The 20,782-nt window shown below is 42.0% G+C and overlaps 1 protein-coding gene across 8 annotated transcripts in view; it reads left to right on the top strand.

Annotated features, from left to right (window-relative positions):
• Window positions 1-19,676, top strand: part of CTNND1 (catenin delta 1) — a 48,621-nt gene extending 28,945 nt beyond the window's left edge. For 5 of the 8 annotated variants that reach the window (XM_053659078.1, XM_053659072.1, XM_053659071.1 and 2 more), the window contains 15 exons: window positions 2,172-2,635; window positions 3,705-3,888; window positions 4,737-4,854; window positions 5,590-5,743; window positions 6,177-6,194; window positions 6,618-6,686; window positions 7,522-7,649; window positions 7,747-7,897; window positions 8,847-9,039; window positions 9,391-9,505; window positions 10,059-10,146; window positions 15,799-15,861; window positions 16,639-16,742; window positions 17,142-17,228; window positions 17,511-19,676. In XM_053659078.1, coding sequence (XP_053515053.1) covers window positions 2,172-2,635; window positions 3,705-3,888; window positions 4,737-4,854; window positions 5,590-5,743; window positions 6,177-6,194; window positions 6,618-6,686; window positions 7,522-7,649; window positions 7,747-7,897; window positions 8,847-9,039; window positions 9,391-9,505; window positions 10,059-10,146; window positions 15,799-15,861; window positions 16,639-16,742; window positions 17,142-17,228; window positions 17,511-17,522 — 1,948 coding nt within the window. In that variant the 3' untranslated portion in view covers window positions 17,523-19,676. The remainder of the gene's footprint in view (window positions 1-2,171; window positions 2,636-3,704; window positions 3,889-4,736; window positions 4,855-5,589; window positions 5,744-6,176; window positions 6,195-6,617; window positions 6,687-7,521; window positions 7,650-7,746; window positions 7,898-8,846; window positions 9,040-9,390; window positions 9,506-10,058; window positions 10,147-15,798; window positions 15,862-16,638; window positions 16,743-17,141; window positions 17,229-17,510) is intronic. The other 3 variants (XM_037163309.2, XM_053659077.1, XM_053659076.1) reach the window with 3 other exon arrangements.
• Window positions 19,677-20,782: the final 1,106 nt, after the last annotated feature.

Here is a 20,782-nt window from a genome sequence, read left to right as displayed (position 1 = left end):
TTTGGACAGCTAATCCAACTCCCATGTGACTCACCTTTTATTCTTGGGGGTGGGGGTAGAGTGAGGGTGGGGTGGGGGTGGGGCACCTAGCCTGAGCTGGTATAACTTGGGGCATTGGTAGATAACAGCTATCACCTAAGGAGTCTGTCCAGGGTGTTGGCTCCTTCTGCTTACTTACAAGTCTTCTTTTTCTGACTTCCTCATTAGTAGAGTGATTGGTGGGTGTGGGTAGCCAGGCCATTCTCTGCTGTCCCTGGCTGAGGCGCTTGACATAGAGTTTGGGCCTGGTTGTTGGGTTTGTTCCAGGGTGGCACTGGACTTAGAAACCTGCTTGACTAGAAAGAACATTTGCAGCTTCCCGTTCGGGGCCTAGGAGAGTAATACAAGGTCAGATGAAAACAGTAAAGCATAATGATCAGTGGAAAAAGCACTGAACCAGAAGACCTTAGTTCTAGTTGTGCCTTTGCCACAGGCTTTGTAGCCTCAAGTGAGTCATTTAATCTTTCTGGGCACAGCTTTGTTACTTGCAAACCAAAGAAAAGAATGTTGCTATCCTCTGCTTGTAAAGAAGGAAATACTCCTTGATCGACCAAAATCTTGGTTATTGTAATTGTTTATATTAAAATGATAAAAGTTAAACATGCTCACTCTAAAATGAGAACCCAGCAAAGCCCACCATCCACTGGTGGGTGGAAAGAACTATAATTAACACTTTTTTAAAAAAGATTTTATGTATTTATTTTTAGAGAGAGGGGAAGGGAAGGAGAAAGAGAGGGAGAGAAACATCAGTGTGTGATTTCCTCTCACATTCCCCCCACTGGGGACCCAGCCCAAAACCTAGGCATGTGCCCCAACTGGGAACCGAATCAGCGACCTTTTGGTCCCACTGAGCCACACCAGCCAGGGCTGTAATGAACACTTTGGGTTCTTTTTCCTGTGCATGTAAACAGACTCTGACTTTATTTTTCCCCAACTAAGATGGAATCTTATTTACATACTATTTAGTAGACTATTTTTTTAATTTAGCCATATAACCTGTTCATTTTGTTGCACTGATATTAAAAACTAGTGATTTTTACTAAATGCTTTGTTCATCTAAATCACTGTTGGGTGGCTGATATGGACAGATAGGAGGCAGGCCAGCCCTCAGCTTAGGTTAACCTTGAGGGTTTGGTGATAGTGGGAGTGGTTCTGTGGAACAAACAACAGTCTTGTTTGGAGAATTCCATACAACAGATTCTCCTGTCTCCTGTGGGAGGCAGAGTGAGATGAGCTCACAGATAATGGGTCTCTTCCTTTCTGGTGGTTATGAATTAATAATAGTGTGACAGACTCACCCTCTAGTGGTTGTTGGTAGTACTGAAATAGGAATAATAGTCTCCTTACCCTCAATTGCTTTGTCTGTGTGTTCCTTTTCTTAGTGACTGGGTATCTAAAATGGGCTAGTGATCAGTAGTCTTTATTTTGACAGAATTGGAGGTATTGTCTGTCTTTAGAAGTTGGGGGCTAGACATCTGTCTCCAACCCATTTGTTGAATAGTAAAGATGACCTTGGGGTAAACTGTGAAAATTAATGTTCAGATTTATACCTCATTGGTATTGTAGCCAGGTCCTCAGATGCTGCAGGAAGTCCTATACTGTTTTACTCTATCACCTCCTCTTTTATTATTTCAAAATGGGTAAGGAGAGACTTAAATATGTCTTTAAGGGTCTTATCCCACCAGCTGTTTCCTGTTTAGCTAATAAGGGCTTATAAGAACTGTTCACAGACATTGTTTACTTACTTCTCTGTGGCGCTGAGTCAGTTGCTTAGGTTAACTCTGCTGCCTGAAGGTTTATTTCAACCTCTGTGCAGGGACGTGAATAGCTGTCAGGTGTCACTGACTGCTAAGCAGGATTTGGTTCTTTTTTGGTGATTAATGTTTCTGAATGTTTGTTATTCTCCTCCAAGCTAGTAAACTTTACAGAATGGAAAGGTAGTTTTAATCTAGTTGCAGATGACTTTAAAATGATCACTTTATCTCATTAAGAAAAATTGATCAGTATATCATTTATGCAAAGCAGGGACAAGATCTAGTAAAATAGGACTGGGGTTAAGTGGGTAATGAGAGCTCTCCAGGAAACACAGCTTGATATATTTCTTTTTCTTCTTGGTTCTCTCGACACTGCAGGAGCTATGAAGACATGATTGGCGAGGAGGTGCCATCAGACCAGTACTATTGGGCTCCTTTGGCCCAGCATGAACGGGGAAGTTTAGCAAGCTTGGATAGCCTGCGCAAGGGAGGGCCCCCACCCCCCAATTGGAGACAGCCAGAGCTGCCAGAGGTGATAGCCATGCTAGGATTCCGCTTGGATGCCGTCAAGTCCAATGCAGCTGCATACCTGCAACATTTGTGCTACCGCAATGACAAGGTGAAGACTGACGTCCGGAAGCTCAAGGGCATCCCAGTACTGGTGGGGTTGTTAGACCACCCCAAAAAGGAAGTGCACCTTGGAGCCTGTGGAGCTCTCAAGAATATCTCCTTTGGGCGGGACCAGGATAACAAGATTGCCATAAAAAACTGTGATGGTGTTCCTGCCCTTGTGCGGTTGCTCCGAAAGGCTCGTGATGTGGACCTCACGGAAGTCATTACTGGTAAGCTCTAGGTGTAAGAGAAACTGCGAGGTTACGGTCACTGTTACCTCTGGAGATGTTGAGAGCCAGAAAGCTTTCTAGTCTTTTTACTTTTTTTAAAGATTGTGACTGGTGGCCTTTGGTTCAAATCCACTTTGTAGGTTTGTTTGGATCATGCAGGGGTTTCAACATTTTAAAGAATTTGTTGCGCTCTTTAAAATTCCAAATATTTCTATTAAGAATCCCAGATTCTGGACTCCTATTAAAAATGTATGAGGTCTATAGTATCAATGGATCTCTTTTGCTGCTTGACAGTAGTTGGTCTGAGTTGATTGAGCTATGTGTTCTCTAGTTTGCAACAATCCCTAACACATTCTGTTATTTTGACCAACCACTGCCTTATAGGAAACTGTCACACTGAAGCTGAGTGTCGCCGCCATTTATCCATGTTCTCACAATGTCTTTTAAATATCTGCTTGTTCTGACTCATCTTGGCATGTGTAGACATTTAAGCTTGTGGTCCTTTCTTCAGAAGAGTGATTTTTTTTTCAGGTTGTGGGCTGTGAGCCATTTGCGTGTTTTGAACACAATTTTGTGGATTATAGTCTGCATTCCAAGAGAAACTAAGGAAAGAACAAGGAAATTGCAACAATGATCACTTTTCAGTTGGGGGCAATTTTGTGCCCTAGAGAATGTTTTTGGTCATAATTGGTAGTGGGGTGGGGGTGGGGAGTGCGAATGAGTAGTGGCCAGAGATAGTGTTGATTATCCAACGATGGACAGGGCAGTGCTCTACAACAAAGAGCTACCGGGCCCCCAAATTCAGAGATCCAGAGGTTGAGAAACTCTGGTGTATATAACTCAGAGAGCATTGCTTATAATAAGCATTATTTTATGTAACTGTTTCAGGATATGCATGTTTGTATTGAGCCATAATGTAAAATATATTTGTTAGTGTGGGTCACAAACAAAAGCTTGAATGTCATTCATTACAAGGTACTTAAGTCATTGCGGAATACTGAGAAATGATGGAATAGGAGACTCTCTTCTTGGGTGCTGGAAGAGCTGTCTGACGAGTTTTCTCTGCCAGGAACCCTGTGGAATCTCTCATCCCATGACTCAATCAAAATGGAGATTGTGGACCATGCACTGCATGCCTTGACAGATGAAGTGATTATTCCGCACTCTGGCTGGGAGCGGGAACCTAATGAAGATTGTAAGCCACGCCATATTGAGTGGGAGTCAGTGCTCACCAACACAGCTGGCTGCCTTAGGTAATATGAGGGCTTTGAGAGTATGAAGATTAAATTTTGAATTTAAATTTAAATTTCTTTAAAAAGAAAGTTTAAATTCTTTAGCCTGTGATTCAGCCTCCATTCTATCTATCTTGCAGGCTATGACTCCAACCTGTCTTTCTACTTTAGTCGCTACTTCTTGTGTTACACATACGCCCATGATGTCGGTTCACTTGCTGTTCCCCACATGTCCTCTTCGCTCTGTGCCTCTTTGACTTTGTTCGTTTAATTTGGTAAACATTTGTTCAGTACCTACCACGTGTAAGGCACTTGTCTAGTCCTGGGTGTGTGTCCTGCTTTCCGTTATCTGTATTTCAGTCAGGCTGCGATCAATGCACAAGAAAGAATAGAGAGTCATAGAAGGGTAGGGGCGGGCTGAGGAAGGTCTGTTTTTCCTGTCTGTAATGCTCTTCTTTTCTTATTTATCTTTTCAGTCTAAACTCAAGTGCCTTTATTTCAGGAAAGTTTTTCTCATTTTTTCTTACATCCTGTAATTGTTAAAATATGTTCTTTCTCTCTTTGGGATGTACATCTGTGTGCTCTGCCCCATCCCTTATTGGTACTTCTATACAAGAAATACCTATTTTCATCTTGAATTATTGTGGTGTTCATACTATATTCACATCTTCCCCATCTCCTGCCCTTGGCTTGGTTATAAATGTCCTGAAGTCAGGGACTGTCTTACTCAATTTTCAGTTGCAGTTCCTTGCTTATTATGGGTATTGTGAATAAAAAAAGGTAGTTAAGGAGGCTTATAGAGGTTAAGGGACCTTAAGGGGAGGATTTCTGGGTTCAAATCATCTTGACCCCTCTCCCTTTCTCCTTAGGAACGTCAGCTCAGAGAGGAGTGAGGCTCGCCGGAAGCTTCGGGAATGTGATGGTTTAGTGGATGCCCTCATTTTCATTGTTCAGGCAGAGATTGGGCAGAAGGATTCAGACAGCAAGGTAAGTTAATGACTAAGTGAACTCTGTTTACAACAACCATGAGTGTATCTATAGTACAGAGCTATTCTCCCAGGCTTTGAAATAACATTAGATACCTGCACCAGCCCCTACTCCCATAAGTGGTGAATATTCACCTTAGAAGAAAACTGTTTTCTTTAGAATTTCCTTCACCTCTGTATTTTAAAGCTCTTTAACTGTTCTTCCAAGGTTGTACATTTTTCTAAGTAGGAAAAAGTAGAAAACTTGAGGAAAAAGACCTTAAGTTTTTTTTTTTTTTTTTTTTTTTTAATTCTTACCCGAGGACATGCTTATTGATTTTGGGCGGGGGGAGGGAGAACGAAACATCCATTTGAGAGAGAAACCCTGACCCGTTGCCTCTCGTATGTGCCCCTGACTGAGGACTGAACTTGCAACCTAGGCACATGCTCTGACCAGGATAACTGTGATGCTTGGTTTATAGGGCGATGTTCCAACCAACTGAGCCACATTGGCCAGGACAAGACTCTTAAGTTTTGTATTATCTGCCAAATGTGGCAAAAAAAAAAAACTTCCATTAGCCTGGGCTACAAGGATTTGAGAAGCTTGGGGCACTTGGAGGCACTGTGAGAGATGATGGATTGGACTGTGCTTTTTGAATCAGTATTGTAATATCTGAATTATGGGAACCTGTAGTTTTTGGGAAATCACTGTAGACGTTCTCTTCTCTCATCAAGCCTTTTCTCTTATGTTCCCAAGCTTGTGGAGAACTGTGTTTGCCTTCTTCGGAACTTGTCATACCAAGTACATCGGGAGATCCCACAGGCAGAGCGTTACCAAGAGGCACCTCCCAATGTTGCCAACAATACTGGACCGCATGCTGCCAGTTGCTTTGGGGCCAAGAAGGGCAAAGGTGAGTCTTAGTTCTTTGTTCCTTGCTCTTTGCTGTAGGACCTGGAAAGGAAGGAACACTTCACTTCTGGTGCAAAATACTTGACAAGCAGTATAGGAGTCTGCCCAGTCAAGTCTGTCTTTTTGCTCTACTGCTGCTTCCCCTGTGTTGTGTGCTTCATTCAAGGTGGTGGTAGTGGTGGTGGTGGTGGTGGTGGTGATGGAGATGATGGTGGTGATGGTGGTGGTTTTGGTATCATTGACTGGGGCAGTGACGGACAAGAACTCAACTAATCTGGGGCCTTCTCCCCCATTCCTCCTTTGTGTTTCCTGTGTTTTTCTTTTCTACTCTGCTTTCCTGCTTGTTCACTCATGATCCTGTTGATATCTTTTTCCTGCATTTTTCTTTCTTCATTCCTCTCCTCTGCTTTCCACCTTGGGTGACGCACTGGAAGATGAGTGGTTCTCCAGAGGTGAGTGGAAGCTTTTAAGGCGCTTATCTACTTCTAATTTGCATGTTTTGGTTTTAGTTTCCTTATTGTTTTCCTTGCCTAACCCTTCCCTGTGGATGCATGTAGGAGAATTCAGTTGAGGAAGACCATTGAAGCAAGTTTTGCTCTTCTGAGCTAATGGCCCGTGGCATGCTACTTCTGGGCAGCAGTCCCAGTTATAGAACTCAGGACAATAGCAACAACTGTGGTCATCCTTATTTTACCATGTTGCTGCCTGTTTTCTGTCCTTGTTTCTGTACTTGTCCCCTGCTGGGACAAGCTGGGGGGCCCAGATATTTTTTCCCTACTCGATGAATCTCTGATTCAAAGACCAAACAATGTACTAGGTGAATTCTTTCCTTTCTTAAACTTTTTACCCCTCCCCCCTCTTTTTAATTTCCAAAGGGAAAAAACCCACAGAAGATCCAGCAAATGACACAGTGGATTTCCCTAAAAGAACTAGTCCTGCTCGAGGTAAGTTATCTTTCTCTCTTCAGTCTCTGAAGGTCTTGTAAACATAGTCTACAGATAAATATTTGATAGCCTGACAGTAGACTATACAGCATGTTCATTGTTCTCTCTCCTTTGATTTATGGATTTGTAGTGATGGTGAAAGTATTGGGAAACTATACTATTGTAGCAGTAGGTTACAAAGCACTGCTTGTTCTGGCCACTATTCACATCACTTGAGGGTAGGATAGGGTTCTGATGGTAGTCTAGACTAGAACCTTGGGTACCCTAAGTAGTCACAATGGTTCTTGAGACTTAACTTTACCTGTTATAAGAATCCTCTTTATCATAGTTTGGATCATTATATGTATCCATATAGTGAGTCCAAAATTCCCAGCCCCCTATGGACATAAAAATTTTGGATGTTGTTAAATCTATGGTGGGCCCTTTTCCTTAGTCACAGTAAAGGTGGGCAGAATGGCTTAGTTAAGTTAGAAATAATTTGAGATGAGGAATCTTTAACCTGAGTGCTATCAATGAGCAGATGAATCCCCTGAGTACTCATGCCCTGACTGCCAAGCAATGCCAAAGTAAACTGTGGGAGAGAAAAGGCAAGGAAGAAGAAGGACGTTGCATATGATGAGTTGATGCGTGCTCTGCTCTTGGTGTGGACTAATTATCCTTAAGGAGGCATGGAATCAAGCCTCTGAGTTTGATGTTGGGTAGGTGGGAGAGTGGGGGAGCCTAACGGTATAGGAGCATAAACTCATTAATCTAGAGTAAAGGATGGACTGCCAGCTACAGCCTGGTTCATAGGTACTGATTAGCATCCTCTGCTTTCTTGTCCTTTCCTGCCCAGGCTATGAGCTTTTATTTCAGCCAGAGGTGGTTCGGATATACATCTCACTCCTCAAGGAGAGCAAGACTCCTGCCATCCTAGAAGCCTCAGCTGGGGCTATCCAGAACTTGTGTGCTGGGCGCTGGACAGTGAGTACTTTTAGAAAACAGATTTGGAAGTGGGAAAACTTAGTTATGTAGTTTGCTGCCATTTGTAATTTGTTTCACCTCTATGTGCTACTTCTAGTATGGTCGCTACATCCGCTGCGCTCTGCGTCAAGAGAAGGCTCTTTCTGCCATTGCTGACCTCCTGACCAATGAGCATGAGAGAGTAGTGAAAGCTGCATCTGGAGCACTGAGAAACCTGGCTGTGGATGCTCGTAACAAAGAGTTAATCGGTAAGGAGTGGGATGTTAGCTGTTACCTCAGTATCTAGTACAGTGCTTTAATCTAGCAGGTGCACAATTATTTATTTATTGCAGTGATTGAGAGGAAGGATCCTAGCCCTCTGCAGTTTGTGAATGGGAGAATTGGAGAGGTTTATACAGTTGACCTTGAACATCTTGGGGTGCACACTCCCATACAAAGCCACATATATCTTTTGAGTCCCTAAAAACTTAACTACAGATAGCCTGTTTTTGACTAGAACCCTTAGCAATAACATAAGCAGTTGATTAACATATTCTGTATATGTATTACATACTATATCCTCACAATAAAGAAAGCTAGAGAAAAGGAAATCATAAGGAAGAGAAAATACATTACACTATTGAAAAAAATCTGTAAGTGAATCTGCAGTTTAAGTGTTGTTCGGGGTCAACTGTAGTTTAATTGTTCTTGGAAAAACATGAAGTGATGACTCTTTAAAAATAGAATTATAATAGCTATTACTATTTTTAAAGGTTTTATTTATTTACTTTTGGAGTGAGGGGTTAAGAGAGGGAGTGAAACATTGATCAGTTGCTTCCTCTACGTACCACCTGGAGACCAAACTAGCAACCCAGGCATGTGCCCTGACCAGGAATCAAACTACTGGCCTTTCAGTTCAGAGGCTGGCGCTCAACCCACTGAGTCACACCACCCAGGGCCTGAGTAGTGTTTTTAATATAATTATTTACATTATTTCAATGTGACTGAAAAAGGAAAGAATAAATGAAGAAATAATAAGGCCAGCAAATTCATGGCTATTTGAAGTCCTCTTTTTTAATATGATAATAGAGAACGAAGTAGATTCGTAGGGTTAGTACCTGTACTTTAAGTGATCAGTGCAATAGAACAGTGTTAGGTTCTTCATAACTTGGCCCAGCTTGTTCTCCCAGCACACATTCGTTTGTCTTACTGCTATAGGTAAACACGCTATTCCTAACTTGGTAAAGAATCTGCCGGGTGGGCAACAGAGCTCTTCCCAGAATTTCTCTGAGGACACTGTGGTCTCTATTTTGAACACCATCAATGAGGTTATTGCCGACAACTTGGAGGCTGCCAAAAAGCTTCGGGAGACACAGGGTATTGAGAAGCTGGTGTTGATCAACAAATCAGGGTGAGCTTAACACTTAAAATTACAATGGGAAGAATTTGAGTAGAGGGGAGTTGCTAGAAAGGAGGTTTTCCTTTTTTTTGCTTCTAAGGTTATTTTCCATTAGTTACTTGTAAAATGTGAAGAGGCATTACTTTGTTTTCTGTCTTAATGTTGATTCATAAATTGATAATAAACTTTTCCATCAAATATTTCATGCGTTACTGTTTGGGACAGAATACAGGACTTGGTGAATATGTGCTCTTACCCATTTTAGCATTTATGTTCATGTTACATTATGTTAGAAAGAATAGGTTCTCAGCTTCTTCCCTGGTCTTACATCCAAATTCCATATGGTGTTACTTTCCTCAATAGGAACCGCTCAGAAAAAGAAGTTCGAGCAGCAGCACTTGTATTACAGACAATCTGGGGATATAAGGAACTGCGGAAGCCATTGGAAAAGGAAGGATGGAAGAAGTCAGACTTTCAGGTAGGAAAGTTCTTGGGATTGAGACATTTGTTTTTTATTTTTCTTGGTCTCAGGTAATGCTTCTGTGTCTGGTTTCTTCTATTTCACATCTAACTCTACTTCTGACCCAAGTCTCTGGTAGTAAGGAAATCATTTTGGTTTATTCCTCCCTCAAAGTGAATGGTGCTGACAGTTCATCTGCTGCCTAAGCAGCTCCCATCTTCCTCTGTATCACAGTGTTCTGGACATACTGCTGACACTGAAGTACGGAGGCATTTTGACTTGTCCCCAGATCGGCAACAGCCCTTTTGAGGGACTTTGCCATTTTCTGAGACCAGGGTTCCTTCTGATAGTACAAGTGATTGGTAACCTTGCAATCTTCTGTTCAGGAACACAAATAAAAGCCGTAATATCCTAGTTTGTTTCACTGTATAGGTATTTACTTAACTCTTATGAGTTACTTTTTCTAAGAGTTATATTTGGGAATGGGGACCCAAAGATCTTTGCCCATTAGGAAATAAGACGTGAGTAAATTCAGGACTTTGACATTGTTGCATTTTATGTTTGCCTCCAGGTGAATCTAAACAGTGCTTCTCGAAGCCAGAGCAGTCACTCTTACGATGATAGCACTCTTCCTCTCATTGACCGGAACCAGAAGTCAGGTACAGTATCTGGAAGCAGGCTCCCAGCTTTTGTTCTACCCACTAAGAGCTTACTGTGTAGGAAATAGGATATATAATTATATTCAAGTAAGCTACTCTTTGGCAGAGGGTAGTAATACTGTACTTCAGGATTGTAATGCAGAAGCTGGTAGGCCTACGCATAAAATAACACAGAATAGGCGGTAGCCCAGGAGTGACTTCCTGTCTTTGCCAATGGACTGAAAATGACTGGAAAGTGAACCCTAGTCTCTGTTTGCTCTCTTTGAGATGTAATTGACATATAACCTTGTATAAATATAAGATTTGCAATATGATTATATATATATATAATATGTATGTAAATGTAAAAATAATATATATCCACATCCTAGGAATGTACCCTGACTGGGGGGTTGAACCTGCAGCCTTTTGGTGCATGGGACAGCCCTCCAAGCAACTGAGCCACCTGGCCAGGGCATAACCCTTATATTTTTAATGAAACTTGGCTTTTGCTTCCATTACAGTTCTTCAGATGTCTGGGGATCCCCAAGTCTGTTGACATGTGTGTGGATGGTGTAAAAACTGCATTGTTGTTAGTGTTAGGGGCTGAGCATAACCCAAGGTGATGGCACCAATCCAATCTAGTCATTGTAGTCTTCACTACCATGTCTGAGAGTTTTTTTTTTTTTTTAAAGCATTTTACTTCAGGATGTAATTTATGGAGCTGTGATAATTGTTAATTTTATTGTTTCTACCTTTGAGAACACATCTTTTTAATCCCCTGTGCTGACGAAATAGGAAGTACTCATAAAGCACTCTGTTGTATACTAAGTGTGACAATGGTTGTCTTGAGGAAAAGCACTTGTGTTACTAATTGGCTTAGCCACTCTTTTTGTGGAACACCATTTTCACTTAAAAAAAAAAGACTGACAGACATCTGGTCAAGATGGCGGTATGGGCAGATATGGCTTGCCTCTTCCCCCAACTACATCAGAATTACAACTAAGATGTAGAACAACTATCACTCAGAACTGTCGGAAATTGGGTTGAAAGGAAGCCTGACACTATGCAGTTAAAGAAAACACATCCATCCAGTCTGGTAGCAGGAGCGCAGATGTGGAATGGGCTGGTCACATGTGGTGGATAAAAATTCAGGAGGGGTATCTTGGGAGTGAGGAGTCCCAGCCCCACACAAGGCCCCCTAGCTGAGGGTTCCAGTGCCAGGAAGGTAAGTCCCCACAACTTCTGGCTGCAAAAATCAGCAGGGATTGAGTTGATGGAAGGAACTTCTGGAGCCTCAAGCAGTTCTTAAAGAACCTACTTACTCAGATTAGCTCCCTAGTTCCAGCACCAGGGTAGCAGCTTCAAAGGCACCAGTAGCATACAGGGGGGATCAGAAGTGTCTGGCATCAAGGCCACAGAGGCCATTGTCCCTTTTCTGAACCCTCCCCCCACAGAGCTGGCAAGCTGGTGCCATATCTCAGACTCCATCAACTTGGCTAACACTGTTTGCCCAGACCTGGAGATGCCCTAAAATTCCACCCTACCCAAATTACATACCCATCCAAGCTGCTTTTCCATATGAGTGACTGGTCTTGGCTCATGTTTGACAACTTTCTAAATTCTCTCAAACAAGCAATAGCTGGCCTTGGCGAGTCCTAGGTCCAGCAATAGTAGCAAGCACAATAGATTCACAACTTGGCTTTGCTTGGGAATCTCCAAGTCCAGCACAAGTAGCAGCCTTTTTAGATTGCTTTATAGCTTAGGCAGGGTGCCCCCGGGGCAAAGCACAGATGGAGGCTGACCTTTCCCTGCACCACCCAAGAAACTCCAGAGCCTACACACCCTGTGGGCAGCTACAGATTACATCAGAGCACCACCACCTTGCCCCTGCACAGCTGATATTCCATGGAGGGCTGAGGGTGGTAGTCAGTGCTCACAGCCAGTTCTTTCAGTTGACTTGCCTGGATAAATCCCTCCCATTGATTTATTGGCAGGAACCAAGGCTGAACTGAAAGAGGAGGGTGTACTCAGCCCACACAAAGGGTGCACCTTGAGTACCCAACTTGGGTGTTAGGTTAGGTGTTCCACTGGACCCTATAAGACACCTGCTAACTACATTAGGCCACACTACCGAGACACAGAGTCAGAGCAGCTCTACCTAATATATAGAGACACACACAGGTAGGCTGCCAAAACAAGAAGACAAAGAAACATGGCCCAAGTGAAAGAACAAATCAAAACTCCAGAAAAAGAGCTAAATGAAATGCAGATAAGCAATCTAACAGATGCAGAATTCAAAACACTGATTATAAGGATGCTCAAGGAACTTAGTGAGGACCTCAACAGCATATAAAAGATCCATTCAGAAATGAAGGATATGCTAATCGAAATAAAGAACAGTTTACAGGGAAACAACAGTAGAGTGGATGAAGCGAAGAATGAAATCAATAATTTGGAAGATAAAGAAGGAAAAGAACCAGTCAGAACAAGAAATGAGGATAGTATAAGCAGCCTCTTGGACAACTTCAAGTGGTTCAACATTCACATCAAAGGGGTACCCGAAGGAGAAGAGAAAGAACAAGAAATTGGAAATCTATTTGAAAAAATAATGAAAGAAACCTTCCTGCAGGTGTGGCTCAGTGGATTGAGTGCTGGCCGATAAACTGAAAGGTTGCCGGTTCAGTTCCCAGTCAGGGCACATGCCTGGGTTGCTGACCAGGTCCCCACTTAGGGGCATGTGAGAGGCATCCTGTCGATGTATTTATTGCGCATAGATGTTTCTTTCCCTCTCTTCCTCCTTTCCCCTCTCTTCCTCCTTTCCCCTCTCTAAAAATAAATGAAAACTTCCCTAGTATGCTGAAGGAAATAGCCATGCAAGTGCAGGAAGGACAGAGAATCCCAAACAAGTTGGATGCAAAGAGGCCCAGTCTAAGACACATCATAATTAAAATGTCAATGGTTAAAGATAATCTCTTAAAAACAGCAAGAGAAAAATAAATTAGTTAACTACAGGGGAGTTCCCATAAAACTGTAGCCAGTTTCTCAAAAGAAACTTTGCAGGCTAGGAGGGATTGGAAAACACGGACCTACAGTCAAGATTGCTGTACCCACCAAAACTATCGTTTAGAATCAAAGGGCAGGTAAAGAGCTTCCCAGGCAAGAAAAGACTAAAGGAGTTCATTATCACCAGACAATTATTATATGAAATGTTAAAAGGACTTGTTTAAGCGCTGGCTGATGTAGTTCAGTCGATTGAGCGTGAGCCTGCAAACCAAAGGATCATGGTTCGATTCCCAGTCAGGGCACATGCCTGGGTTTCAGGCCAGTTCCCAGCAGGGGATGCACAAGAGGCAACCACACATTGATATCCTTCTCCCTCTCTCCTTCCTTCCCCTCTAAAGATAAATAAATAAAATCTTTAAAAAAAAAAAGGACTTATTTAAGAAAATTGATGGTTGCCAGATGGAATAGGGGTCATGGAGAAAGGGGTGAAGAGGTCAGGTGATTAAGAAGTACAAATAGGTAAATACAGAATAGCCAGGGGGATGTAAAGTACAGTGTAAGAAAAGGAGAAGCCAAAGCACTTATATGGATAACCTGTGGACACAAACGATGGTGGAGGGATTGCCTGAGGGGTTGGGGGTTGCTAGGTGGACGGGAGCAAAGGAGGAAAAATGAGGACAACTCTAATGGCATAATCAATAAAATATAATTTTAAAAGTGACAGACACTCTGGTTATTCATACATAGGTATTTGGCAGACATTTTCTCAAAAATGAATGCAATGAGCTTGTTACTTTGAGGAAAAGGAACTGTCAGTACTTGTCTGAATTTTCAAGTGACAATTGTAATTTTGGAAAACTTGTGTCTGTCACACTGAGCCTGGTAACATCTTAATACCTGAAAGACTTTTAATGAAATCAATGGTGGTGATATCAGTGAATGTGATTTTTTTTTATATTAACATTTAGAAGATCTGCATAAGTGTTTGATCTGCATAAGTGTTTGTTCAGATCTGCATAAGATCTGAACCAGTGTTTTTCAGGTGACCAATAAATGTTTCAAAGTCATGAATGGGTAATTAAGCCATTCAAGTGCAAGACAGAACAATGGATTTTAATTTAACAGAGTATGAAGAGGTTATTAGTTTGGAATCAGACTCCACATTGCTGTTAACTTTAAAGAAACTCTACTTGTTGATTATTAGTATACTATCAAAGAATATCTAGCCCTGGCCTGTGTGGCTCAGTGGGTTGAGCACCAGCCTGTGAACCAAAGGGTCGCCAGTTTGATTCCTGGTCAGGGCACATGCCTGGGTTTCTGACCAGGCCCCAATTAGGGGCATGCTAGAGGCAAGCAATTGATGTTTCTTTTCCTCTCTTTCTCCCTCCCTTCTCTTTAAAAATAAATAAATAAATAGGAAAACAGTAAGGAATTTTCTCAGAAAAATTAAAATCGACCTGCCTTTTGACCCAGCAATTTCACTGCTAGGATTATATCCTAAGATTCCTAAAACATCACTATCAAAGAACCTATGCACCACAATGTTCATAGCAGCACAATTTGTAATAGCCAAGAGCTGGAAGCAACCTAGGTGCCCATCAGTAAATGAATGGATCAAAAAATTATGGTACATATACACAATGGAATTCTGTGCAGCAGAAAGAAAGAAGGAGCTACTACCCTTTGCAACAACATGGATGGAACTGGAAAGCATTATGCTGAGTGAAATAGGCCAGGCATTGAAAGACAAATACCATATGATCTCACCTTTAACAGGAAGCTAAACAACAAAACAAACAAGCAAGCAGAATAAAAACAAAGACACTGAAATAGAGAACAAGTGGGCAGTGACCAGAGGGGAGAGGGAAGGGAATTTAAGGGGGAAAAAGGGGAGGGATTTTGAGGAACAAGTGTGAAAGACACAGGGATGAGAACTTAGAGGGGTGGAAATGAGAGGGAGGTGGGGAGCAAGGGGTGGGGGAGGCTGGGATGGGAGAAAAAGACAGAAAATGTACTTGAAAAATAACTAAATAAAATTTTTTTAAAAAGGAAAAAAAATAAAATAGGGAAAAAAGGAATATCTAAAAATTATCTGAAAAGACTACTCTAACTTTCCCTTTTTTATCTTGTCTGTATGAGGCTGGATTTTCTTCATGTACTTCAACCAAAATAACATCACAACAGATTGAATGCAGAAGCAAATATGAGAATTCTACTTCTATTAAGCCAAACTTTAAAGAAATGTGCAAAAATGTAAAACAACCCTTTTTAAAAAATATGTTATTTTTGTTAACATAGAATAAGTTTGTTGTTATTTTTAAGTGAAATAAAAATTTAAAAATTCTTAGTACAGTAAATAGTGATACAAATAATGCACACCAATGCAAGTTCTTTGGATCCCCATAATTTTTAAGACTGTAAATGGGTCTTGAAACCAAATAATTTGAAAATTGCTGGCTTAGAGTGAATGGTTTCTTATGTTGGGAGTCAGTTGGGAAGGCCTCTCTTTTAAGGCCCATGAAGGCTTTGTCCAGTGCCTGGCATGTGCTGGATGCTCTAAAAACTCGGTAAGAGGGAGGGAGAACAGACTAGAGAGCAATTTTTATGATGAATATACATTTTGAAGAGTTTGGTTTTTTACTTGGATAACTTTCTGTCTTTATATAGATAAGAAACCCGATCGGGAGGAAATTCAGATGAGCAATATTGGATCAAACTCAAGGTCATTAGGTAGGTGATTAATTCTGCCTAAGGATACTATCTCATTGGGATGATGAGAAACTTCCAAGCTCTGCAGTGTTTTCTAGCACCCTCACCATTTGCCCTTCTGGAAGAGCATTGACTGGACATTTCCAGTTGGAAAGACGTGAGGAAATGTGGTAAAACTTGATGCACCCACTTCCACGTTCCCACTTGCTCAAAGGTTTTTTTTTTTTAAGTCTTTGTATGCCTGCCCCACTACTACAGAACCAAGTTTGTGTTCCTAAGCTGCTACTCACAGCCTTTCATAGGCTGACAAATAGGCTCCTCTCCATTTACTCTGTTTCAGCCCACCAGGGCTAACTTGCTATTCTATTTCTTCATTCTAGACTTTTGATTTTGCTCATGTAATGTAATGCCTCTTCTGGAATGTCATTGCCATAGACAGACCTCTTCCATTTAGCTTTATTAACATAGAGGGCAGGGCAAAAATACAATTACAGTTGTGAGTACATGAAGCACAGTTTATTCTTGTATTATTATTTGTTAATTTTTGTATTCCATTCAAACAACTGTAAACCTACTTTTGCTCCACTCTGTATGTCATTCTCTGCATATTTCATATATATTGTCTTCCCAATTAGATTCAAGTTGTCTTTTTTAAGTCGGGGCCACCAGAGCTTAATGCCTTTCTCTGGAGCATTTGGCAAAGTTGTTTTTGAAACAGAATTACCTACTTCACACTTCATCTGCTTAATATATAGTATACTGGAGGGGAGTGTCACGTGTGTGTGTTTTTTTCTTTAGATAACAACTATTCCACAATGAATGAGCGAGGGGATCACAGTAGAACACTGGATCGATCAGGGGATCTAGGCGAAATGGAGCCAATGAAGGGAACGCCCCTGATGGTAAATTCTCTATATATTCTTGGCCTTCTATGTCTGATCCAGTTTTGAAGCCTGCATGTTTTGTGAAATAGGAAAAAAGTAGCTAGTGAAAGGCAACATCCTCTTCTGGTAGGGGCTTTCAGGAAAAGTAGTTTTGACTCCTCACAGGATTTCTTGGGCCATTCATTATGCTGTGATGGTTGTTGAGGTGGGGGAAGGAAGACTGTAAACGTGTTGCTGACATGACTAACCCTAACTGCTCTAACACAATGCTCTTGTCCTGTCCCTGCCTGTGTTTGCCCATACTATTACTTTGTTTTGGTTGAGTGTGCAGATTTGGACATTTTCTCTAGAGCTGCCACACACTCACAAGGTTCCTATTTCCTTACTCTCGTACTAACAAATTGCATGTGTTCACAGCAGGACGAGGGACAGGAATCTCTGCAGGAAGAGTTGGATATGTTGGTTTTGCATGAGGAGGGGGACCAAATGTCTTATCCCCCCATGGTATGTCCTCCGGCTACCCCCAGGATCATCACTGAGCAAGGAGGCCCCTGTGTGACAGCAGTTTGCCAATCATACTGATCTGATCAGGCTAGAGACTCTAGTCTCAGCCAGCTGGTGCTTGGGGTGCTGTTCTGTGATTACTACCTCTTGAGGCTGGGACATCTGCTGGTGATCTGACTCTCCATTATGTGCTACCTTCCACTCTCCAGATTTATTCAGCTGTTTTTGGGTTTTCCTTATTTTCAACCCTAGTAACGTCTCTTTCTCTTTTTTTTCTTACAGCAGAAGATTTAGCACCATTATCTTTGCTACATCTGGGCGTATAATATATGTATTTTTATTTGGTGGTGAAATGGACTGACGATTTTCCCTTTTCTTCGCTGGACTATTGTGCCAACTGCCAGGCTGCCTCCTCCCCTTATCGCCCTAAGTGGCTGCCTTCTTTCCATTGACTCCTAACTTCTTCCAATGAAGTTTAATTGTCCCTCCTCCCCACTCCAGATCCTCTCCAATTGTTCCCAAGAACCCTGACTCTGTTTTATGCATATCTTGAGAAACTGCTGCAGATTAGCTCTTTCTGCCAGCTCTCCCTGGAACTCTTGGCCTGTGCAGAGGGAGGGAGAGAGAGTGGGAGTCTTCACTGGAAGTTGTGGGAAGAATTGGAAGTCACATGCTACATACGCATCATACAGCAATCTGAAAAACAGATGATTCTTAATCAAGAACTTTTTTCCTGATGGGACTTTTTTGTTTTGTTTTTATTTCTGTTTTGTCTTGTTTTTGGATAATGGGAAGTGTGTACCCTTCCCTTATTCCTAATGACTGTCTTCGAAGCAAAGAAGGCTGGCAGCATTGGCATACACCATCTGGCAAGGGCCCTTGAGTAGGTGAAGGTCTCTTCGAACTGAGATTAAGAAACTTGGTTCTCCTCATCTCCAGGGCAGGGACCATCAAGGACTGACAGACTCGATCGATCTCTTTTCCAAGCCTCATGCCAACCTTGGGGGGCTGCAGCTGCCCCTTACCGAGGCTGTCCTTAACCCTCCCCTCCCATCCTGTGATAGTGTCTGCTAACTTGGCTTGGCCATTTGCAAGAGGCTGTAAAAAGAGGAGAATGTGTCAAGGAAGAATATTTGGGTGAGATGGAGCAGAAAGATGTTTTCTGGGGAGGAGAAGGAGCCTCTAGGAGGAGCTAGTAAGAATGTACATGAATCAGTTAGTCTGAAACTGGCAGGAAGCTTCAAAGCTGGCTTCCCCCCTCCCCTGTTTCTCCTTTTGTCACCCTTACAGCCCTGTCCTTCCTGCCTACTCCCTGGATTGGTTGGCTGACTAAAGGACTTGGTGTACATACTTCTGCCCCCTTTACCCTGAAAGGTGGGGGTCACCCCTGGCTTTGCCTCTCCTTTGTGCCTTTGGCCTGGGGTGCGTTCCCTCCTTCCCTTCCATGTGCCTTCCTTTGCCTCTGCATTCTCATTTTTCACGATTTTGCAAATTATATTTTGTTGATTCTTACCCACTATTGGCCCTAAATAGCAGAAAGAAGAGAGGTGACCTAGAGACCCTCAGATTCTCCATTGGGAATTGGTGTAGCCTCTAATTTCAGCCATAGCAAGTTTTTTCTCAACATTATATAGTTAGGATTTTGCAAAAATCCTATTCCGATAACTCTTAAATGAGGTTTGTGGGAGGAGTGAGTGGTATGAGCCTTAGTTACCCAGAGTGAACCGTCATCTCTGAAGGGGTTGTAGGGAAGTCATGCCTGCCCCCCATCCCCAAATACCTCCTCCTTTCAGTTTAGTGTATATTAGCTGGTTGGGCTAGAGGACTCAGCTGCTGTGCTGGTTGATTTTTTTTTTAATCCCTTTCCTTACTTGCTTTTGACCCCACCCCTTAATCTAAGAGCTCTGTATAGTGCAAACTGGAAATCTTCCTGAGCCTCTCTCCCCTTATCTAATATATGGAGCCTATGGGGTAGGAGAAAAGTGCCCAACCCACTGGCCCCTTCCCCTTCTCCTATGCATTAAAACCCTTTATTTACCCTTTTCCACCTTCCCATTTCTTTTCACTCCTTTTCTGGCAAAAAGGAGCCTTTTCCTCTCTGACACTAAGAACGTACTGCACTGGGGAAGCTGCCTCGTCCGGACCTGTCCCCACTCTTGTCTCTCTTGTCCTCTGTGCTATTCTGCTGGTGCTCTTTTTCTTGGTGGGGTGTGGGCGATAGAACAGCCATGGGCTTTGGGGGACCTTTAACTGTCTGTTGTTTTTTTTTTTTCCATTTATAGAAACACTAAACATCCAATTCCAGAGAACCAAAAATTGTACCTTCCCACTGAACACTACTAAGGGGCATGTCTTCTGCTCCATACCTTTTCTGTTGTTCTTTCTCTCTTGTTAATGCTTTTAAAGACAAATGAGTTTTTTATATAAATAAAGTTTTTAAAGTGTGTATGTGGGGGGGTCTGTGTCATTTCTTCACTTCAAGTTACACCTGTCTCTTCCCTCCTTTGCATCCTGGTTATTTTCTCACGTGTCAGTGTTCTTTTTCTCTCCAGAGCACAAAGAAGGGGCTGTACCAGGATGGATTTATTTTAAACTCAACCCCAACTTTATGAAGCAACACTGTCTTATATATGAAATGTTTTTCCTGTGAAGATTCTTAAGAATTACATGTGACTAAGTAGAGCACAGGAAACTTACTGCTAACTTAGGAAAGCAAAGTATAAAGAATTAATTACTTCCTTAGTCATTGGGATTCTTTGGCAATATTAACAAAACTAACGTTGAATAAAGTCCACTGCAGTACAGCACCCTCTGGGACGTAACTTATGGATGGATGAGAAGCTACCAATTCCACTGCCTTTATCATAAATGGATATAGAATTAAAAATTAGAATTAAAAGGCTCATGTACGGAAGTGCTAAAAACAGCTATACTGTTGCTTCTTAGTCTGTCTGCAACCCTTTAGATGCCAAAGGACAGGCCTGTGGTTTTCTGTGTGTCCTACCAAATCTGTGAGTGGGTAGTAAATTACTGGTTGGGTCACTGGGGATTTTCTTCACTGCAGAAATCAAGGATTAAGACCTATGGAGAGAGACTTACTTTTCTGGGGCCCATATTTCCTGTTCTATAATAAATAAAAAGACTTGGGAATTTATGTAAAATGTTTCTGTATGCCCAATCATTAGATTAAAAATATATAGCTGCTTCTGATAATGGTCATGTCTCAATTTTGTTGAATAGGCTGATGTGTATCTTGTGATTGGGGATAGGAAGGGATTTAACTGAATGGAAAAAACGAGTAAAAAGGTACATGTATTTACCAAGTACCTTGCAATGTGCTAGGCGCTTTACTGGTGATGGAAATGTACGTACAGGTTCTTGTTCCTCCTGGAACTTGTGGTAAACTACTTAGGGCAAAGAGGTCTACTCAGTGAGGTGACCAGATCACAAGCTGTAGAGATAGTGTGGAAGGGAAAGGACAAGATGACCAGTTGGAGGAAGTTGTAAGATTCTAGGTGTGTGTGATGGTGGCTTAGACTGGGTCATAGTGTAGA

The sequence above is a fragment of the Artibeus jamaicensis genome, unplaced genomic scaffold, assembly GCF_021234435.1.
Source record: "Artibeus jamaicensis isolate MK-2021 breed Jamaican fruit bat unplaced genomic scaffold, CSHL_Jam_final scaffold_614, whole genome shotgun sequence".
NCBI lineage: Eukaryota > Metazoa > Chordata > Mammalia > Chiroptera > Phyllostomidae > Artibeus > Artibeus jamaicensis.
Note: the sequence above shows the minus strand (reverse complement) of the source record. Positions and strands in the feature narration are given on the sequence as shown.